Here is a 22,376-nt window from a genome sequence, read left to right as displayed (position 1 = left end):
TTCATTTATGTCTATAGGTACCTGTGTAGGTACGTTGTACCTTACTTACCTTATGTATATGATTTTTTAAATTACCTATATCGGATAGATGCCTGTCGGTCGACCAAAAGACGACCTCAAGATAGCTTGGCTTGCAGATGATGATTTATTCCTTTAAGTAAGTACCTATGGCAAAACAACTTTAATGTTCAGGGGAAATACCTGCCACTGATTATTTAGAGAACATGTAAGAAACTGTTAAAAAAAAAATCATTTTACTGTGAATTAAAATAAACATAATAAGATTTATTCAATAAAAAATACACACATACTAACACAATAATAATATACATTTTATTTAAATAAATTGATTAAGTAATATCATCTGAATTGTTGCTTTAATTACTATGAAACGCATGAAACGAAACGTAATCTTAACTGCTGCGGCCGGCTGTCAAACAAATTCAACAGTCAAAAAATTGTTCTATGATGGTATTTCTCTCGTTAGAAAAACCACAAAAAAGTGAATAAATTGATCTACAATTTCACGTCGTGTGGTAGAGAATAATCTAGGCATCATTAAAAGCTCACGTGTGTGTGTCGTTACAAACATTCTTTCAAATCTGGATGAAGAAATTATGATTGCTGCGTCTGAGCCTTTGGTAAGAATGTTATTGTTTTTATTTTTCTTCGCAATTACAATTAAATTATTGTTGATTCCTTAGCTTTATGTATCACTAGACCCTTTATTCAAGTACCATTGTTAAAATGTTGATGAAATTATAAGAATAACAATGAAAACGAGAAAAAACATGCGGTTCTCTCATTGTTATTGAAACTATTGTTCTAATTTCAAATTATCGAAGGAATTTGTCTTCTGAAGAATCTTATTGGACACACTTTATAAATTGCGTGATAAATACAACTACAATGGCAGTCTAAACTATTTAATAAGTTTAAACAGGTTACAGGCTAAGTTACATTAGTTAAAAAGTAACTTTCTTTAACTTCTCAGTTAACTTTTCCTTTTCACACAATGCCACAAGCATTCAAATTCAAATAATAGAATTTTAACATTAATCAATACATTGCAGTTTTCTTTCTACTTAATATTACTTTCGCAATAGTTCCATATTTCTCAGTAAAATCTCACATTTCCACTTCCGTCTCCCAGGAGTTTGTGCCACACGGCAGAACAGTGCTGGCGAGGCACCCGGGTCAGATATACAGCAAGCACAACACGTCAGCGTCGGAGAACTCCTTGCTGTACAAGCTCACCAACTTTGCTATTAAGGATGAGAGCTTGTTGGAGGCTCGGGATGCTGAAGAACAGGAGTGGTGGTGCATCCGCGAGGTTTACTATAGGAGTACTGATGGTTTGTAGAGAAAATTAAATGAAACTTACTTTTTTTACATGTGGCATGCAGTTAAGAGGCTCAGAAACCAATGCCTTAATTTATTTCTCTATGTAATTTTATTAATATCCCATATGAAAACTGTCACAAATATTGAAAATACATACTATTTTCATAAAATTCCTTGGCCTTTAAAAAAATTGTTATTCATGCTTACCTTATGTTTATTATTCTGTGTTTGTACTATTCATATATTTATAACAATCTGACTAGAATCATATAGAATAAAAAAGATTTTTATATTGTTCTGTGTATTAAAAAAAGTAATATCTAGTCTATCAAACTCTATTACAGATTTTGAAGATGAACCACAACCAAAAGACTCCAAGTATGAGTACAACTCGGAATCATTTAGGGCCCCAAGTCGGCTCAAACATGACTTCAACATCTCCATCAAGTCGGAACTTATTAGCGGGATGAAGAAGATGGATGCGGAAGGTTTGAACTCTGCTGGTCCTTCCCGAGGGGGTAGTGCTAATAGTTCCAGCAATATGTCCAAGAAATTTAACCTGACGTCTGGTCCGAGTAGGAGTAGTAAGGCTGCGATAAACCCAAAGACTGATTGCTCCTATGAAGAGGAGTTGTATGTGAAGGGATGTACTGCTGTTTGGTCTAAAGGTAAGCATGCTAAGAGAGCTGTAAGTAGTAGAGTAATTAGGAAACTAGTACCTATTTTTCACAAGTAAAATTGTCCTAAATAGATGTAATTTCAATGTGTTCTCAAATCAAAATATTTCAAAATTGATTCAGTTTACTTCAGATTCAGTACTGATCCTAAAACCTATAGATTTTTTGACAAAATCTTTTACTTTTAAATTTTTATCTGTAATCAGTTGTTATATGTAGATGTTTGTTTATAACTTCATAATTTTAGTATATATCTGATGAAGCAATGTCAATAAATTTTGGATTTTAGGACATACTTACTTAAATGTGATTTCTTGTATTAGGTATCTTATCAGGCATATTTTTCTAATTTTCAGGCCTCATCTCCACACCAGCAACAAAGTTATCAGACCCAGAACATAGGGAAACAATAGCATGCTACACCATAGAGAATCCTATAAAACACGCCGCCTTCTGCAATTTTCACATTGACATCAAGAACACTATGCTTATAGATGCTTTGAACACACAGATAGGCGATGTTAAGAAAAATATTAAGATTGAAGATACCACCGAACATATACAGACTAAAATTATGCCAGCTATACTGTTAGTTGATAATAAGTGCATGAAAGTATATGCTAATGAAGGACGGGAATACATAACCAGTATACCGTTCCAAGTGAAAAAAGTTTGGCCGATGAAGTATGGAGTTCTCCTTGAAAAGGAGGCTACACCATTGACCCAAAACTCTATCCTACCGAATTCTTTTTTGAAATTCAATGATTCACAAAACAGTACTTTTTCGAAGTCTAAATCGAACTATCCGTTTAACATGAGTTCGAAGTTACGCGCAGATTCTTGTGTGTCTGGCTTTGAACAGGATGTTTCTTTACCTACTTGCTTCTCTTTGACACACCCTTTAGATGAAGTGACTCCTATTTTAATGAAGTCTCCATCACAAGGTCTTCAGTACTACAATGATGGAGATATGCAGATATTCTTTGTGAGCTCAAACCCCAGTATAATATTGCTGTACGACTGGAAATTGGGTACCCATTCTCTATGGCGGATCAGGAAGACTTTGCGAGATGAGTGCTTATCAATGTGCCCAAATATGAACTCAACTACTACAGTCTTTAGTCAGTCCTGTGACTTTGTCGGTAGTCCTATGCAAAGCCAGAGGAATGTCACTAGTTGGGCAACTGGTTTAGGAAGCCCGTACCAGTCTAAGAAAATGCCTGGTACTCCAACAATGTCTCGATCAAGAATCAACAGTCCCATGGCCAACGTTTTCCACCAGCAAGGGTTATCACCTCACGCTTCCATCGGTCAAGCATCCTACACATCGATGATGGCTAACAATGGTCCTCAAAACCCACCATCATTACCGTTGTACCCAGACATATGTCTGGACCATATCTGGACGGACACCCAGACAATTCGGAGAGATCCTATCGAGTCAGCAAGTGATATGAAAACCTTTTTGCATACTGACCTTGTTGGTCATGATTATTTATGTTTTATTGTGAAAGTGGGAGGTGTAAGTAGGTTACAAATAGTGAGATTGCAAAGGTCCCATTCTCTTGGGCAGACCTCTAAGACGAATTTAATGGTGGGTGCGGTTTCTACGGTGCTGGCTAAAGATGCAGTGGTGTTGGAACATTTGAATATGATAGCACTTATTGATGAAGCGGGAAATATCATTTTGCAGTCTGGTAATCATGTTGTTGGGAAGGTTAGTCTTTGTTATAGACTTACTTGTATCTTTGTTTTACTCACTTATAACTACTTCATTTATCAATATCTAATAATCTTGTTGACTTTGACCAGCAGTAGCCACCATTTCGATAATCAAATTAATTTGAATCGTCTATTTTCGAACAAATAAGCATTTTATGTACAGAATTTGATGAATATTTTTGTTTAAAAAATTGGATTAGTGTAAGTGTGGTGTCCCTACCGCTTTATTATAATTTTCCTTATTCTATTCACCACTTTTTTTTAAAGCGCTTTAAATAATCGTTCTCTAATTTCCAGGTCCACGTAGGAGGTGTTCTAGCCCGCCTAATAGACTCACCATACACCAAACGGGCGACCTTCCAGTCTCCATTCCCTCGTCGCAGCAGTCTGCTCCCCAGCCGGTGTAACGAGGCTTCCTTCGACGACTCAGCGCTGCATCTCCTGTCGCCAGTGCCTCATACTTCAGCGGCCAGGCTTGAGCAGAAAGAGAGCTTAGGTGAGTAGGTATAAGAGTGTTTTTTGCTTGGCACCAGGAACCTGACATATAATTTCCTAGGATGAGCAAAAAGGCAGCGTACGTGAGTATCAATAAGAACGATTTTTATTTAGCATCCAAAGCATCTTATGTAATTTGCAAGACTAGAGCCTAGAGCAAAATGAGAGCTTAGGTACGTAGCAATAAAAGTGATTATTGTATAGCTTAGGAGTAGATCTTCCAGTCCCGATTCCCTCGTCGCAGCAGTCTCCTCCCCAGCCGGTGTAACGAGGCTTCCTTCGGCGACTCCGCCCTGCATCTCCTGTCGCCTGTGCCTCATACTTCAGCCGCCAGGCTTGAGCAGAAAGAGAGCTTAGGTCAGTTACTTAAGAGTAAATTTTTGTGTAGCACCCGGAACTGATAGATGTGAGCAAAAGGGAAGCTTAGGTAAGTAGGAATAAGAGCGATTTTTGCATTGCTTAGAAGTAGACGTGCCAGTCTACTCCCCAGCCGATGTAACGAGGCTTCCTTCGACGACTCAGCACTGCATCTCCTGTCACCAGTGCCTCATACTTCAGCGGCCAGGCTTGAGCAGAAAGAGAGCTTAGGTAAGTAGGAATAAGAGTGATTTTAGTTCCTCCCATATAAACTCCATTGCTGTACAGCAAAGTTTTCCTATCCTTTGGTGTAATTAACCTAGCCGGTAGGTTTTAAGAAGAAGAGAGCTTTGAACATTAGGAATAAGGGTTACTTTTTTGTGCATTACTGCTTTAGCCTGTCAATTGATTTGTCAAGAACCATCACCTAAAGAACGTTTTTTAAATTCATAATCGAAATTGTGTATATGTAAACAACTTTTCTAGGTCTATGTGGTCTCTGCGACGCGGCAGGGTCCCGCTTGACCTTGCAGTTCGAGACAGGCTCCATGTATCGCATCTCGCTACCGCCACTGACGTGCTCCACGCTGGTCACGCGATGCTACACCGCACTTAGAGCTATACTACCTAAGGATGTTACTATGCAGGTGCGTAAATAGTTTCTAATCTTTTTATTCTTAGAAGTTTTCATTATTGAAATAGCCTTACAAAGGGGCAATCTGTCATGTTTGCTATAGAAGCCCAGACGATATTTTGGGTGCAGGGGTCATTACTGCACATGAAATATACTTTGTTTTTTTTTATGCATTGTATCCTGATACATCTGATATTGCAGATCGTAACTTATTTAGTACTGAGTAGCCCAAAAATTACATCAGAAGACAATTGGCATTTTTTATTTACAAGCAACAACAGTTTTCGATGCTTTTTTTTATATTTACAATTACACAAGTTTGTTTGTGAAAACTTTCCAATATATTCGAATTTTATCACTTTATTTCTTCACAGGTCATAATCAAATGGTACGGCGTACGCAACGCCCCCGGCACACAAGACCTAACTCCCGAACAAGAATGGTCGATGTTCTCGAACCTTCTACTCTCTCTCATCGGCTACGACGTAGAACGACTGAACACTAAACAAAATGATGACGCAGAACCAGAGGTCGCTACTAAGAAACAGAGAGCATCCAGTGACGGGTCACCAGATGACTGGAATTATTTGCTAAATTCCAAAATGCATAAAGCTATAGGACATTCTCTAACCATGCTCAAATTACCCATACCAAACTCAGATGGCTACAGAAAGGGAAAACGAACAAGCATTGAACCGGAAAAAACTAGTTCTTTTAACACCAATTCTGTATTATTCCCTTATGTGTTACAAGTGTTGTACTCCTTACATTTGGTTTACGAAGAAATTAAGTTAAATACTCTTTTGTGGAGCAATTTGAGGCCGCTATCAAACTTCTTGTATCAGATCTCAAAAGATTTGAAACTCGATGCATATGTCAATCATTACTGGCTGGATTTTCCAACCGATTTGAATTTGGAATACGAAGAAGAGTCTCAGATAAATGAGGGTAGTTTGAAGAAGTTGAGTGAACCAGTGTATTTTAGTAGAGAACCGCCGAATGTGTATTCGTACTTGAATTCAATGTTGAAAGATCTGGATGTGGGCTACTATCCTTATTTAGCGGATGTTAATAATATGTCCAGGGATATCATTGAGGTACGTATTTTATTTGGAAACAAATAAAATATAAATTACGAGGTTATTAAAATTTGAGTCAGAAGGTGATCGGCCTCGTGTCGAATGGTTATCTTAGGCCCGAGTCACACCCGAATTTCAGCGGCCGGATTCGACTTTCAGTGTGAAAATTTTTCAATACCTAAAAGCCCATAGCGGTCTCGCAGCGCCGTTGGCAGCCGCTGTGGAAGTGTGACTCGGGCCTTAGTATCATGAAATGGTCTGTCAAAATGCAATAATTTTAATTGTAAGAAGTTGCCTATGTCCTTAACCCTGAAGAAAGTGGATTTAACCATGGTTCTTCTTCCTATATTGCAGATTCTAGCAATAGTAGGCTGTGGCCGAAGTGCAGGTGTACAAACTATATCACACCGGGATACTGTGACTGCCAGCAGCACTCCTCGCGCCCGGAGAGACTACAGCAGCCACGCTTCGCCCTACTGCCATGCCGTCATCACTGCCTGCGACAAAGGTATGTTCACCATTTGCCTAGCCATTTCCCTATGCCAATTAAGCTAGGCTCAGATGCATCCACATGAAGCTATGTACCAGTGTCTGTATTTAACCTGGCGTGACAGACTTACCGGTCCAAACGATTGTCCTTGGTTAGATTGGTTCTCAGATGTTCGGGCTTGACTACTCGTAACATCTGCCACACAAGTTCAAATGACAGATGGAACCCATCAATTTAGCATGTGCACCTACCTTGAAATGAAATCATGGCTATCATGATCTCATTTCATACCGAAAAGCAGTCCTACTTTTGATCTCTCTCCGTTCGTATCGGATTGCCGTCCCATCGGGCTATGAGAGTGAAGGAACGGTGACTGCACCAGTGTCTGTGCAAAGGCTTGTAAAGCTGTCTGATCTTATTATATTACCATTATAACCTGATTAATTTTTCCCCAGGTATAACCCTACGCGACATAGACAACCTACCCCCCGCCATAGGCCTACTCCTCCTCACAATATTCAGTCGTTGCAAGAGTTCTCCCCCAGCGGACTGGCCACCGGCGGCGTATAACTTGGTGATGAGGGAGGATTTAGCTCATCAGGCAGAAGTGGCCCATACTATGAAGACTGCTTCTGATTATATGGAGTGTGAGTTATTTTTTTGTTAATTATCCTGATTAGCTTTTGAAGGAGGGAGTTGTGAGTAAAGACTTAAGTGTAAAAAAAAGTCATTAAAGTTGTTAGATATTTAAGTAGAACATGCATTTATAACTAGTCTATGGTAAATGTGATATACTACCTAATAGAGAAAGACCAGCTTGAGAAGAAATAGTGTTTGTTTATTTTCTTGAAGTTTGAGCTTATTGAAAGCTCAGTTTTCCTGTTCAATTCGATAGTCATGTTGCGCATAATTTAGCGCATTGCGCAACCTTGCGCAACTTTTGCGCAATTGGCCGTGTAAAACCATTTTTGGACGTGCAAATATTATTAAAGTACTAAATAATGAGTTTATTTCTCTCCCCAGTCATAGCTCTAGAGGTGCTGGAGAAAGACACAGTATACACTCTAGCGTCTCGTCCAGTGGAGCGCGTGAGGAGCAACCCGGAGGACGCGGACGTCATCACCGGCATGGAACATCTTAACACTCAGCTGCTGAGTCTATTGTACCCCAGGGATCATAGGTAAGTAGTTTTTTTTAGGTATCTTTACTACTAATTCATTAATTCGTCTTGATTTCAACACGTTCTTAAAAGAAGACTTTGAAAACAAATACATAATTATTTATGCAATACATAAAACATAATTATTTATCTCTTCTTCTATTGCCTGCCGCACTCACAACCTATTTCTATGAATGAATTGTCAGCCTTATCAACAAAGCCATCAATTTTGACTTAAAAAAAAATTGAAGTTCTGTAAGCAAGAAAGAAGCCTTGTGGAGTGCAAAATAACATGTCTTTCGCCAATACGTCCAAATGGTGAAATCTATTTATTGAAAATTTCAAAAAGTTTAAAGTCCAAAGATTTGTCTGTTTTTTAAGTTCATACATACAGTGCTAAAAATACGTTTCTTTCACAGAATGACAGAAGTAATAAACCTCCTCCAATCGTCGATCCCCGTGAACATCAACTTGACGCAGCGGCCCGAGGTGTCCGACCACGACTTTATTGAAGAACAGGAGAAGTATTTATATGCCATCAGCACTAGGACCATGGCACTGCCTATTGCAAGGTAACCTTATACGTTTTACCTTTGAATAATGCTAAACAGAATTAGTTTTTAAAACTAACATAATATTATTATTATCTAGGCAAAATCGCTCGTTGTTTATTGAACCGATTATTATGCATTATCTTTTTTTCGGTTTGCTAGCATAAACTAGTATGTAGCCAAGTTTGTTTCAACATCAACTGTATTGTCTTGTCCTAATTATTTTGGGGTCGGCTTCCAGTCTAACCGTACTAATACCGAGTACGAGTGTTTAATATTGAGTAACTGCCTATCTGACCAAAACTCTGTAATTTGGTTAACCATAAGATTTGTTGCCAGATTTTTTGGTTCCCGACTACCCGTAACGACTGCCGCAGATGATCAAATGACAGTCGGGACCTATCAATTTGTCATATTGTTCTAAACTCGGAGGATGTCGGCATGACAAGATAGTCCGTCCATAGACCAACCGTACCAAAAGTTGCTTAACCTTATGATCGATTGATACTTAGTCACGGTTCCTTTCTGGATTTTAGAAGATTTATATTTTTGTTTGTTACAATTTTCCCTACTCCTTTTACCTCCACAGAGGCATGGCAAGCCTCCGCACCGTCCCCTGCGGCGCCACAGAGGCCGTAGAGGTTCCACGTGTTTGTGTATGGGGGCGGTGGCGGGGGCGGGGCGCGGGGGAGGCGGCGGGCGCGGGGGCGTGGCCCGCCTTCCACAATGGCGCCGCCGCGGGGCTGGCACTTGTACCGTTACATGGATTTACTATAGATTCGGAGTGGGTTATCTATAATAAGCCTAGGGTGAGTACTTTTTACTATAATTTTGATATTTTGAACTCCATTTTTAGGTCAAGAATATTGTCAACTAATAAAAGAAAGTCATTCATTCGTCTTTAGACTTCTACTTACATATATGTATAACACATATATTGTACACCTTGGACCTAAAGTTACTGTGATATCATGACACAAGCTCATGTTGTCATGCAATACACCTTTGAATCTCACAAATATACAAATGAAAGTTACAAACATTAAAAGTTTGTGAGTGTATCCATTACTTCTTCATGGCAGTGGCAATAATACAATAATTAACATGAGAATATAATAATAGGCAATTTTTAATGTATTTATCATGTAATTCAAACTGGAAGTGAGTGAAACTGCTGGCGCAAACCATTATTTCACAAAGATCACTGCCTTCCAAAGGCATTTCTCTGTGAAATAATGGTTTGCAAATTCTATATTAACCCTAAACAACACCAACAGGGTACAGCCGAGATGTCGACGGAACACGCGGGGTTCCTGATGGCGTTGGGCCTGAACGGGCACCTGCGGGACATGCCCTTCATGAACATATACGAGTACCTCGTCAAGTGCAACGAGATGATCAGCGTCGGCCTACTGCTCGGCCTAGCTGCTACTTATAGAGGTCAGAAATAAGTTTTTTATATTTGTATATAAAACTAGCTTTCGCCCGCGGTTTCACCCGCATCCCGTAGCCTGATGGTGACAAAAACTATCCTAAAACCTTCTCCCGGGTCTAAGTTACCTACCCTCTAATTTTCAGCCAAATCGGTCAAGCCGCTTTCATGTTATGTCGTGACAACGGAAGATGGGTTTCATTTATATATATAGCTACATATGTATAACTGTCTGTAGTCTACTATAACCTTCACCTATGACTATTATAAATCAATGTAGACGTAGGAATGTTTTACTTGGAGCGATTTCCTTGTTGACCTATCCACCCAATGGCCTAAATAATAGTTTAGGGGTTCTGACTACTAAAGGCTCTTAATAGTCGCAGCACACATATCAACTAGGAAAGGGATAGACAGCATCAACTCAAGCCGTTCATTAAAACTTGTATGTTTTATAAACTAATCGCAATCGTAATCATGAAAAATGAAGGAGAAAGAGTCCGGTCTTAATTTTTTGTTATTTTTCTTCTTCCAGGAACCATGGACGTCCAAGCGACCAAAATGATGAGCATCCACCTGGAACCACTCCTACCTCCTACATCCATAGAGCTGGACATTCAGCAGAACATTCTAGTGGCGGCACTGCTGGGCGTAGGACTTATATACCAGGCCACTGCGCATACCCACTACACGCAGGTGCTGCTCAATGAGATCGGTGAGTATGTGATTTAATTAGGTATGCCTAAATTATTATTTAATACTTCAGCGAGAAAACGAAAAATTGGGAAATAACATAAACATAAATTTTTGAACTAAACCACGCCCGAACTGAAAAGTTGGACGTAAAATCTCATACACACATGCCAGCAGCAATGCCGCCGACAAAACAAGTCGTTTTTGTTCGAAAAAATCTATTGTGATTTGCCCGCTACGTCAGACTTTTGTAAGACAGATAATTAATTGAACTAATATTTTGTAAGACGTTCTTGCTATAATTTTTTAAGCGACCTATTGTGGGACGTTTGCGTTGAAGTATTTCTATCATTGTGTTATTTTTTTTTCTAACAAAAATTATCGGCTGTGGGCAGACTTATGTAACCAATATTATCATGATATAATTTACTAATGTTCATTACATTGTTCCCAGGCAAACCCCCCGGTCCTGAAATGGAGAACTGCGTAGAACGTGAAGGCTATGCCCTCGCAGCGGGCCTAGCCCTAGGCTTCGTATGCGCAGGTGCCGGGGCGGGCTCGGGTGGAGCCCAGCCCGCACACGTGCGGACAGCGCAGAGGCTGAGGACCTATATGTTGGGAGGAGATAAGGTGCCTCTTACTGGTGAGTACTGAAGTCCTCCTACCATTGGTGACGACGGCTGTTCTCATGTAAGGAGATTACCAAACAGCGCAGGACATATTATAGTGCACAAGTGGCAGCACAGACACAGGTGTACTGATTATTCCTTCACTCTCATAGCCTGATGGGACGGTAATCCGACACCACCGGAGAGAGATCAGGCATCGGAGAGCATGTAAATGTCGGTCCAACAATGTCGGTCAATAAAAGTTAAGAGGAGTTTTCATTAATCTATTATTTTATACATACTTTTATAGACAATGCCAAGGAAACAGCTTTTACATCAAAATTAAATATTCTCGTCTCCCTCACTCATTTCATTACCATCAATAATTCCACATATTACTCGAACATATTCTTCAGATCTTATATATTTTTTAGTTTTCCTCAGGTTCTCAAAAAGAAAAATACAAGCTCGGTTCCTTCGCCATCCGTGAAGGTGCAACCGTCAACCTAGACGTGACATCTCCCGGTGCAACATTGGCCTTAGGCCTGATGTACCTGAGGTCCAACAACGCAGCACTGGCAGGATGGCTGGAGCCGCCTAGAACTGCCTACCAGCTGGACTTCGTGCGACCTGACCTGCTGATGCTCAGGGTCATCGCTAGAGGTAATACAGGCTCCAGACCCTAGGCCTTATGTACCTGCGATCTAAGAAAACCAATTAAAGAACTAAAACTGTAACTAATGATAACAATATTGGTCGCGGCGACTGTTCTTTCAACTAAACAGATAAGCCAACTGCGCAGGACATATTATAGTGCACAAGTATTTGCGTAGACACAAGTGCACTCACTGTTCATTCACTCTCATGCCTCGGGGGCACGTCAATCCGACACCACCGGAGACAAATCCCAAGCAAATCTGACATTAACTTGCTGTCCGATCCACGAGTGTATCAATCACCAACTATAGTACTTATGTTACGAAATGAACTGTAATTTAACGTGCTCAGATACAGATACATAATTTTATTGAAGTTATACTATGTATTTTATTCAATTATAGCAGTCAGTCTTATTAGTGTTATGGGTGGGAAGAAACTGTTAAAAGTAGAATTATTTTCCAGGTCTAGTACTATGGGACAGTATAGAGCCGACAGAGGACTGGGTGGAGAGTCAGGTGCCGTCCACCATCAAACCGTACTGCTTCGTCAAGCCGACCGAAGATAACATCGATTATGAGGCTATGAAGTGAGTAACATTTGATTTTAAAGTTAAGAAAGGTTTTATTTATGTTGATTGTTGAGTCATGGAAAACTAAGTTTTTAAAACTTTTTATTTGTTTTCAAATGTGACGCAAAAGTTTTCGAACTTGTTGGTTTCATAAATTATATCGTAAACCAAACTATGCCTTTTTTAACAAGTAACAAAAATGACTTAAAACTAGTTTTGTTCTTACTGGAACTCTTTGTGTATCAAGGCCGCGGTAACTCACTAAACAGTTCGGCACCCGCGGCTGGGGACAATTTATATCTGTGACAGTAACCTGAGATTGCCGTTCAACTGCGCGTTCCTTTGATGCAGTCTCAACTACCGAGCCGAACGCAGAGCCGTATGAGCGTTGCAATGTTCGAGTACCCATGGCAACGTTTGTGGCTTGCCACTCGTTATTTGTTTGCACTGTTAATGACGATAACTCATTCTCTTTCCAGCCAAGCATACTGCAACATCATAGCAGGTGCTTGCTTTGCCATGGGCCTTCGTTTTGCTGGCTCAGGCGACGAGGATGCTAAGGACACCGTGCTACACTACGCCAAGCTGTTCATCACTGTGGGCGGCAAGAGTGTGTCGGAGCTAGCTGGCCGGTCTACACTGGAGGCTTGTCTGTGTGTCTGCTTGCTCGCTGCCGGGATGGTGAGTGTATACACTAGTGTACAGTGAGTGTATAGACGAGTGTCTGTGACGAGGACACCGTGCTACACTACGCCAAGCTGTTCATCACTGTGGGCGGCAAGAGTGTGTCGGAGCTAGCTGGCCGGTCTACACTGGAGGCTTGTCTGTGTGTCTGCTTGCTCGCTGCCGGGATGGTGAGTGTATACACTAGTGTACAGTGAGTGTATAGACGAGTGTCTGTGACGAGGACACCGTGCTACACTACGCCAAGCTGTTCATCACTGTGGGCGGCAAGAGTGTGTCGGAGCTAGCTGGCCGGTCTACACTGGAGGCTTGTCTGTGTGTCTGCTTGCTCGCTGCCGGGATGGTGAGTGTATACACTAGTGTACAGTGAGTGTATAGACGAGTGTCTGTGACGAGGACACCGTGCTACACTACGCCAAGCTGTTCATCACTGTGGGCGGCAAGAGTGTGTCGGAGCTAGCTGGCCGGTCTACACTGGAGGCTTGTCTGTGTGTCTGCTTGCTCGCTGCCGGGATGGTGAGTGTATACACTAGTGTACAGTGAGTGTATAGACGAGTGTCTGTGACGAGGACACCGTGCTACACTACGCCAAGCTGTTCATCACTGTGGGCGGCAAGAGTGTGTCGGAGCTAGCTGGCCGGTCTACACTGGAGGCTTGTCTGTGTGTCTGCTTGCTCGCTGCCGGGATGGTGAGTGTATACACTAGTGTACAGTGAGTGTATAGACGAGTGTCTGTGACGAGGACACCGTGCTACACTACGCCAAGCTGTTCATCACTGTGGGCGGCAAGAGTGTGTCGGAGCTAGCTGGCCGGTCTACACTGGAGGCTTGTCTGTGTGTCTGCTTGCTCGCTGCCGGGATGGTGAGTGTATACACTAGTGTACAGTGAGTGTATAGACGAGTGTCTGTGACGAGGACACCGTGCTACACTACGCCAAGCTGTTCATCACTGTGGGCGGCAAGAGTGTGTCGGAGCTAGCTGGCCGGTCTACACTGGAGGCTTGTCTGTGTGTCTGCTTGCTCGCTGCCGGGATGGTGAGTGTATACACTAGTGTACAGTGAGTGTATAGACGAGTGTCTGTGACGAGGACACCGTGCTACACTACGCCAAGCTGTTCATCACTGTGGGCGGCAAGAGTGTGTCGGAGCTAGCTGGCCGGTCTACACTGGAGGCTTGTCTGTGTGTCTGCTTGCTCGCTGCCGGGATGGTGAGTGTATACACTAGTGTACAGTGAGTGTATAGACGAGTGTCTGTGACGAGGACACCGTGCTACACTACGCCAAGCTGTTCATCACTGTGGGCGGCAAGAGTGTGTCGGAGCTAGCTGGCCGGTCTACACTGGAGGCTTGTCTGTGTGTCTGCTTGCTCGCTGCCGGGATGGTGAGTGTATACACTAGTGTACAGTGAGTGTATAGACGAGTGTCTGTGACGAGGACACCGTGCTACACTACGCCAAGCTGTTCATCACTGTGGGCGGCAAGAGTGTGTCGGAGCTAGCTGGCCGGTCTACACTGGAGGCTTGTCTGTGTGTCTGCTTGCTCGCTGCCGGGATGGTGAGTGTATACACTAGTGTACAGTGAGTGTATAGACGAGTGTCTGTGACGAGGACACCGTGCTACACTACGCCAAGCTGTTCATCACTGTGGGCGGCAAGAGTGTGTCGGAGCTAGCTGGCCGGTCTACACTGGAGGCTTGTCTGTGTGTCTGCTTGCTCGCTGCCGGGATGGTGAGTGTATACACTAGTGTACAGTGAGTGTATAGACGAGTGTCTGTGACGAGGACACCGTGCTACACTACGCCAAGCTGTTCATCACTGTGGGCGGCAAGAGTGTGTCGGAGCTAGCTGGCCGGTCTACACTGGAGGCTTGTCTGTGTGTCTGCTTGCTCGCTGCCGGGATGGTGAGTGTATACACTAGTGTACAGTGAGTGTATAGACGAGTGTCTGTGACGAGGACACCGTGCTACACTACGCCAAGCTGTTCATCACTGTGGGCGGCAAGAGTGTGTCGGAGCTAGCTGGCCGGTCTACACTGGAGGCTTGTCTGTGTGTCTGCTTGCTCGCTGCCGGGATGGTGAGTGTATACACTAGTGTACAGTGAGTGTATAGACGAGTGTCTGTGACGAGGACACCGTGCTACACTACGCCAAGCTGTTCATCACTGTGGGCGGCAAGAGTGTGTCGGAGCTAGCTGGCCGGTCTACACTGGAGGCTTGTCTGTGTGTCTGCTTGCTCGCTGCCGGGATGGTGAGTGTATACACTAGTGTACAGTGAGTGTATAGACGAGTGTCTGTGACGAGGACACCGTGCTACACTACGCCAAGCTGTTCATCACTGTGGGCGGCAAGAGTGTGTCGGAGCTAGCTGGCCGGTCTACACTGGAGGCTTGTCTGTGTGTCTGCTTGCTCGCTGCCGGGATGGTGAGTGTATACACTAGTGTACAGTGAGTGTATAGACGAGTGTCTGTGACGAGGACACCGTGCTACACTACGCCAAGCTGTTCATCACTGTGGGCGGCAAGAGTGTGTCGGAGCTAGCTGGCCGGTCTACACTGGAGGCTTGTCTGTGTGTCTGCTTGCTCGCTGCCGGGATGGTGAGTGTATACACTAGTGTACAGTGAGTGTATAGCCGAGTGTCAGTAAGCATTTTTCACCGAAACTGAGGTTAACTAAAATCACCTGTGGCGTCCTTATGACTGCCGAGGCAGTTTTTGGGCGTTAGAGGCTGTCCGGTGTTATCACGCTCGAGTTTTATTGAGCTGCACCGATGTCGACCGATAATGGGCACTTGGCTTAAGAATATTTTTGATTGTGGCAGTTTATAAACTACTCTTGTGTCATATTGCTCAGATTTTTAATAAACAGTATTTTGTTTTTAGCTTTTTAGCTTAACAAATGAACAACAACAATGTTTTCCTCTCCTTAGATAATGTGTGGTCGCGGCGACATCGACGTGCTCCGTGTCTGCAGACGCCTGCGCGCGCGCACGCCGCACGCCGCACCGCACGCCGCGCACTCCACACATGCGCCGCCACTCACACATGGCGGACAGGTAACACAGACATTACTGACTTATTACCATCATGTCATGAAAAGTGACAACCAGAGGTGCTTAGAATAAATCAAAGAAAAACGAGATTTTTTGTTTCAATAGTAACCTTGCGAATTTATGAACAACAACATTTCTTGGTAACTTTAATTTTAATGTTATCGATATTACATTATTAAAATAAAAGTAAAAATAGTTAATAAAACTGTAATATTGAATGTTCTTTCCGCACGAGAAGAGGAAACCAGTAGCCACATCAGTCAATTACGTGCTTTACGCACACATAGTTAACAAATATGTATAGGTATTGTTGCCGAGACCAGCCAGCTATACAAGTATAACCAAAACAGTTGACAGTTTCCAGGACCCAGTAACTTAATAACTCTCCCACTCCCACTCCCACCTATTTCTTTTTCTTTGAAAATACTAAACAAATCGAAAACTTATATTCACTGACAACATAAAAGTCCATTTTTCTTAAAATAATTGTTTACTTAAAAAATAAACAGTTATTTTAAAAAAATGTTTATGTTATCGGTAGACTTGGACATAAGAATAAGTCAAATCTTTTACCAACAAAAAAAACTCACAACCTCATACAAATTCCCCCACAATTTCAGATGGCAGTCCACTGCACAATAGGCCTGCTATTCCTGGGAGGAGGTCGAGCCACGCTCAGTACATCGGCTACATCCGTCGCCGCGCTGTTAGCTGCGTTCTTCCCTAAGTTTCCTACTCATAGCGAGGATAATCGGTAATTTTAATATTCTCTATATTCATAAAATATTTAGTAGAAAAAAAATGCGATGTAAGAAATTTTTCGCAATAATCGCACATGAAGACAACTGTTTGAATTTTTCTATCAGTTATCAATCGGTTCGTACAGGCAGCAAACAATATTGTAAGCATATTTTCCTCCCAAAATGAAAATCGCGCGTGGAAAATCCACCAGTGTGAAAGCTATGTAAGGAATTACTTGCAAGATCAGATAATCCTGATCCTAGAATACGAATAACAGAAATATCAACATTCTGTGTATGAATATTTAATATATTCTCGTTGATTGATTATTAAAATAATGTATTTCAGGTACCACTTACAAGCGTTCAGACATCTTTATGTGTTGGCTGTGGAAGCGAGATTAATATTACCCAGAGATATTAGTACTGAAAAACTCTGCTACGCTCATATACAGGTAAGTTCATTTTTTCTTATATTGCACTAGCTTCCGCCAGAAGCTCCACCCGCGTTGAAACTACTTCACGCACCCGGAAAAAAAGTACCCTGTAGTTGCTAAATGTGCTAAACTCTTCAGTTTTAATAATATTAGTATAGATGTTATCTGAGGAACTCATCATGACGCCATGGTCACCCATCCATGAACTATGTGCCAAGCGTTGCTTAGACTTACTATCGGTCAACCGTTGCGGCTATTAATTTTTTTAGTTTTTTTATTAAAATAAATAAAAAACCTAAAAAAAAATCTATTATTTGCCCCGAGTTCAACAATGTTTTATAAATAACCAATAATAAAAATATTATATTTGCAGGTGATTGATCTAAATAACGTAGTGAAAGAAATGAAAGCGCCGTGTATAATACCGGAGTTGGATACACTGAAAGAGGTGAAGATTAACGACCCGCGGTATTGGCCCATTACCTTCCAGAGAGACCGCAATTGGGATCAGTTGAAGTAAGTACATTATATAAGAAAATTAATATTTATTTTTGTCATATACAAGATTCTACATAGTTAAATCTACCTGAATATAGAGTACACATGTAATAGTTTCATCAAATTTTATAAATCAATTAGCTGTTTCCCCGCCATTTAAACCGAAGTAACCTCTTCCTGTAAATGTAAAAAATACTAGCTGGTGCCCGCGACTTCGTCTGCGCAGGTTTAGTATTTCGAACAATATGTTTACAAATTGTAGCCTATGTGTTATTCTGATGTATAAGCTATATTATTGTAAAGTTTCATTAAAATCCATTCAGTAGTTTTTGCGTGAAAGAGTAACAAACATCCATACATCCATACATACAAACTTTCGCGTTTATAATATTAGTAGGATGGCTGATGAAACTCGATTACTGAATCGAATAACATAGGCTATTTTGCTAAGTTGTGCATAAATTCCAATGTGGGATCAGTTACATAAATCTGGCATGCTTGTCAATGATAGCCTTCCAAAACTGTTGTATGAAATTAAACATGATATACTGCCAATTTGATAAATACCTGTAAGTACCTTATTCTGTAAATACCTCATTAATAACTTATTTCTCACATTACAGATTATTCCTCGAATATTCGTGGTGCATAGACATAAAACAACGTGCCGGCTGCCTGTCATACCTCGCCGACCCGCAAGGCTTCCTCACCATATTGGCGCAAACACTCACACTCGACAAGGCCAACATTTGGTCAACCAACACAGACAATATCGATCTCTTTACCAACGATGATAAGGTTCAAAACTTCGTCAAGCAATACCTCTTCAAAGATGTTGGAACCAATGTTTGTGCTGACTGTTTGGTTATTGGTAAGAAGAAGAAGAAAGATGTGGTGTTCAGTAATCAGTGTCAATGTAGGCAGTATACGAAGGAAGAGAGGGAACATTTGCAAACGTTGGGCATGGTGACCTATGAGTGTGTGGTCAAGGATATATTGTGTGCGCTGCCCATTTGGACTACTTTTTTGAAGGTTAGTTGTTATTTAAATGATAATGTTATGAAAACTTGGGACGTTGTAATCTCAGAAATTGCGTTTTTGAATTATTTTGCGACAAGAAAATATATTTTTGAATGATTTAGTTCATTTCGAACAAAGTAAAACAGCGCCATCGACTGGTAATAAAATAGTTTTGACAAAGTGTAAGTCAATAATAGGTTTTCAATATCGCAAAATATCTACTTGTTTAGAGAAAAAAAAAGTACTATATTCATTGCGCAATTATCAACGGATTAATAAATAAAATACCTAGATATACTACTTACAAAGTCCATGGGAAAACCTTTATTTTTTTTTTCGATCTTTTTATTGAATAGATGATAATCATTACCTAATCCCATAAGGCGAGATACAACTAGTATGATTCCACAAATTATGTTCTATCTACTCGCTTTAGCAAGCAGAAAAAAATTACATGTCAATATTTCAAAAAATGACCCCGAAATTGTGTCGACGCAAATACATTTTAATCATTTATACTAGGCTGCTTTTCACGACCTTCATTAATTACTTTCTAATACAATAATTACCAAATTGTTATTTTATTACATATTCTTCCTACAAAAATAAATGCTTCATCATCATCATCAGCCTATCGCAGTCCACTGCTGGACATAGGCCTCTCCATGTGCAGGCCACTGAGATCGATTTTCGGCTTCCAAGCCGAAATATATGCTTATTCTTCTTTTTTTACAGATTATAAAAACAATGAAACCCGACCCATCATCGTACCACATTTGGCAGATAAAGCTCCTTCTATCACAAATCGAGAGTCACAACAAACGTACTATGAACGAAATGAAGATCGACGGACAAGAGTCGACCAACGAACCGTTAATATCCAGCGAATTCACTCTGGCTATCAAACAGAAAGTTTCTAATATATTTGATTCTTGGGAAAGTAGATTAACCCCGTTTCTAAGGAAATATCTTGGTCTGCCCAGTAGTAGGAAGATTAGTGCGTGTGATGATGATGTTAAGAAGATTTTGAGCGGCTTTCTGGTTTATCATGATCTGCCGAAAGGTGCTTTGAAAGAGGCTTTGGGTGAGTTCTGTCTTATTATTTCAATTCTCTTCGTTTAATCATGCTCAAATTAGGAGATTTAGTACACTTTTTTATCTTAGTATTAGTTGGTATCGGTGTAATTTCCGTTTAATATTTGAATAAATAGTAATTGATTTTGAGCACTGCATTTTTTGTACAGTGCTAAAGTAAGTTCTGTCAACAGTTTTTGATCCCACAAAACTAAAATGGAGTTGAAATTCACAAAACAACGCACCGTAACACCATTTCATGTAGTTGCACCCACATATTGACGATGATAGCGTCTGAGGCCGATTTCGGCTACGGCGGCTGTTCTTTTATGTTAGCCAACTGCGCAGGACATATTACCGTGCAGGCACATTAGCTTGGACTGCGGTGCACTCACTATACCTTCACTCTCATAGCGTGATGGAACGGTAATCCGACACCACCGGAGAGACATATACCGACGTCAAACCACTTTCAATTTACAACTTGACAGCCTGTCCTAGTTAGTTTGCTTTGCTTTATATTGATCCACCCTAACCCTCAATATCTGATCTCCTTAGGTGATGAGGCCCTCTCAGTCCTGCTACAACTGGACAGTGTCCCCGTAGAGGGGTCCAGATGGGTGTTGCAGCTGCTGAGCTGATGCAGCGCCCCGCGGTACCGCACCCGGGCCAGCTGCCGACAGGCTTGCATGCACAATCACTAGCATACTGATACATAAGGATGAATATATGGAATACAATACAGAGATAAGAAAAATACATGCAGACAAGCAGGTCTTAACTGTAACTAGTAAGGGAATAAAGAATATTTGGACACAATGTAGAAACACTGATGAGAATATTATACATAAATAATAAATTATTAATGAACTCTATACAATGTATTAAGCAGTACATAATTGATAATTTTTAACCAAGTTTGGCCGACCATGTCTCGATTGTCTTAGAACCGATTTGTACAATTCTCTTATGTTTATTCAGGCTTTTATTCTGCTGGCTTCATTAATGGGCTCAGCTGTAGTTTTACGCATTCAACTCTTGTAAGAAAGTAAATCATTATATGCTGTCCAGTTTCATTAACTTGATTATATAGCTAAACACACGTTCACCCAGTGTTTAAATATTCTATGTAGTAACACTGAATATGTTTTGTAATTGCAATATTATGCAGTATTCATATTAACCTACCAAATATATTCTACTACAAAAATGTGTACAGTACAAAGTACAGTATATTCTCATATCTAGTAATATGACTTACTTGCATAAGGAAAATGTGATACTTAATTGTATTAAACATGTAAAAATTCAATAAATAAATTGTTTTACAAAGAATTGTTAATTTATATATTTCATAGCTTTAAATCGCTCTTTTTGGTTTAAATTGCTTATAACATCTGTTTTGTAATAATTATTAATAAAATAAATGTAAAAAATAATATGGTTAAGTAAAGCAATGAAAAACCAATAGGTATGGACCTACATACATATACATATCTATATTTTTGCTTACTAATTTCAAAATAGTTAGCGATAGTTATGTACACATACTTATATTAACCTACGTATTTCTATCAATATTTATCAATCATTTCAATAACAAAAAATAGGATTCATTAAGAAACAATATCAGCTTATCATTAGATAATTGATAAATATGATTTTAAGATTATTTTGTGTGAACAAAAATGTCACCTTGGTTTTTCCGTAGGTTTGATCGCACGCGCAACTACAGACAATGTCTGTGGGTGCAGATCTTATCTCATAAACTAGTTGTATCCCGCGGCTTCACCTGCGAACTAAGTAATATTCAAGAACCCTGGTAAAATTAGCTTTTAAGTCGTTGTCTGTGCTTAGCAATACCGATTGCAAAAATCTCGATAGGTTGGGCCATTTTGAGCTTTTGACAAGTCCCTTTTAAATATGAGTATGTCTGATTTTGAAAGTTTACATTGTAAGTTCATTGGTTAATTTTAAGGACTGTATAATATCTCTCTAACTTACAGTTCCTTGTCTGTGTTTTTTAGCTGTTAGTCCTCCATACTACTTAAATAAATAAATAAATATGTAGGCAAGTTTTCTGTAATCAATAGGCCATTCACGTAAAAACCTTATTGGTCATATTGTTTTATCTAGCCGGATATTATCTAGATAGCCTAGGGTTATTTTTCTAATAGTCAATAGATATATTTATTATGAGTAAACAGTTTTTCCCAAGAGATAAGTATAATTAAGAAAGATAGTATCTATTGTATCTTTTAAAGCCATGCATACGTAAAATAAAAAATAGCAGTGTTTGTACATGTAATAATGATTATAGTAAAAGTAGTAACTAAGTATCTTAGATGTTACAGAAAAGCTTTTCCGCAAAATACAGCATCTGCAAAGCAAGTAGATACAGTCAGCA

At 40.4% G+C, this 22,376-nt stretch overlaps 1 protein-coding gene across 1 annotated transcript; it reads left to right on the top strand.

Annotated features, from left to right (window-relative positions):
- Positions 1-433: 433 nt before the first annotated feature.
- LOC110379564 (anaphase-promoting complex subunit 1) lies at positions 434-21,254 on the top strand. Its single transcript, XM_064038493.1, has 25 exons — positions 434-641; positions 1,154-1,355; positions 1,689-2,012; positions 2,378-3,738; positions 4,041-4,239; positions 5,082-5,242; positions 5,604-6,326; positions 6,663-6,816; positions 7,254-7,445; positions 7,822-7,978; positions 8,377-8,529; positions 9,098-9,317; positions 9,786-9,948; positions 10,476-10,655; positions 11,088-11,276; positions 11,686-11,904; positions 12,364-12,487; positions 12,949-13,150; positions 16,078-16,203; positions 16,821-16,954; positions 17,290-17,395; positions 17,751-17,893; positions 18,499-18,907; positions 19,631-19,979; positions 20,528-21,254. Exons 1-25 carry the CDS (start codon positions 618-620, stop codon positions 20,608-20,610), a joined length of 6,297 nt encoding a protein of 2,098 aa, XP_063894563.1. The 5' UTR covers positions 434-617; the 3' UTR covers positions 20,611-21,254.
- The last annotated feature ends 1,122 nt before the right edge of the window (positions 21,255-22,376 follow it).

The sequence above is a fragment of the Helicoverpa armigera genome, chromosome 16 (assembly GCF_030705265.1).
Source record: "Helicoverpa armigera isolate CAAS_96S chromosome 16, ASM3070526v1, whole genome shotgun sequence".
NCBI classification, from domain to species: domain Eukaryota; kingdom Metazoa; phylum Arthropoda; class Insecta; order Lepidoptera; family Noctuidae; genus Helicoverpa; species Helicoverpa armigera.
Note: the sequence above shows the minus strand (reverse complement) of the source record. Positions and strands in the feature narration are given on the sequence as shown.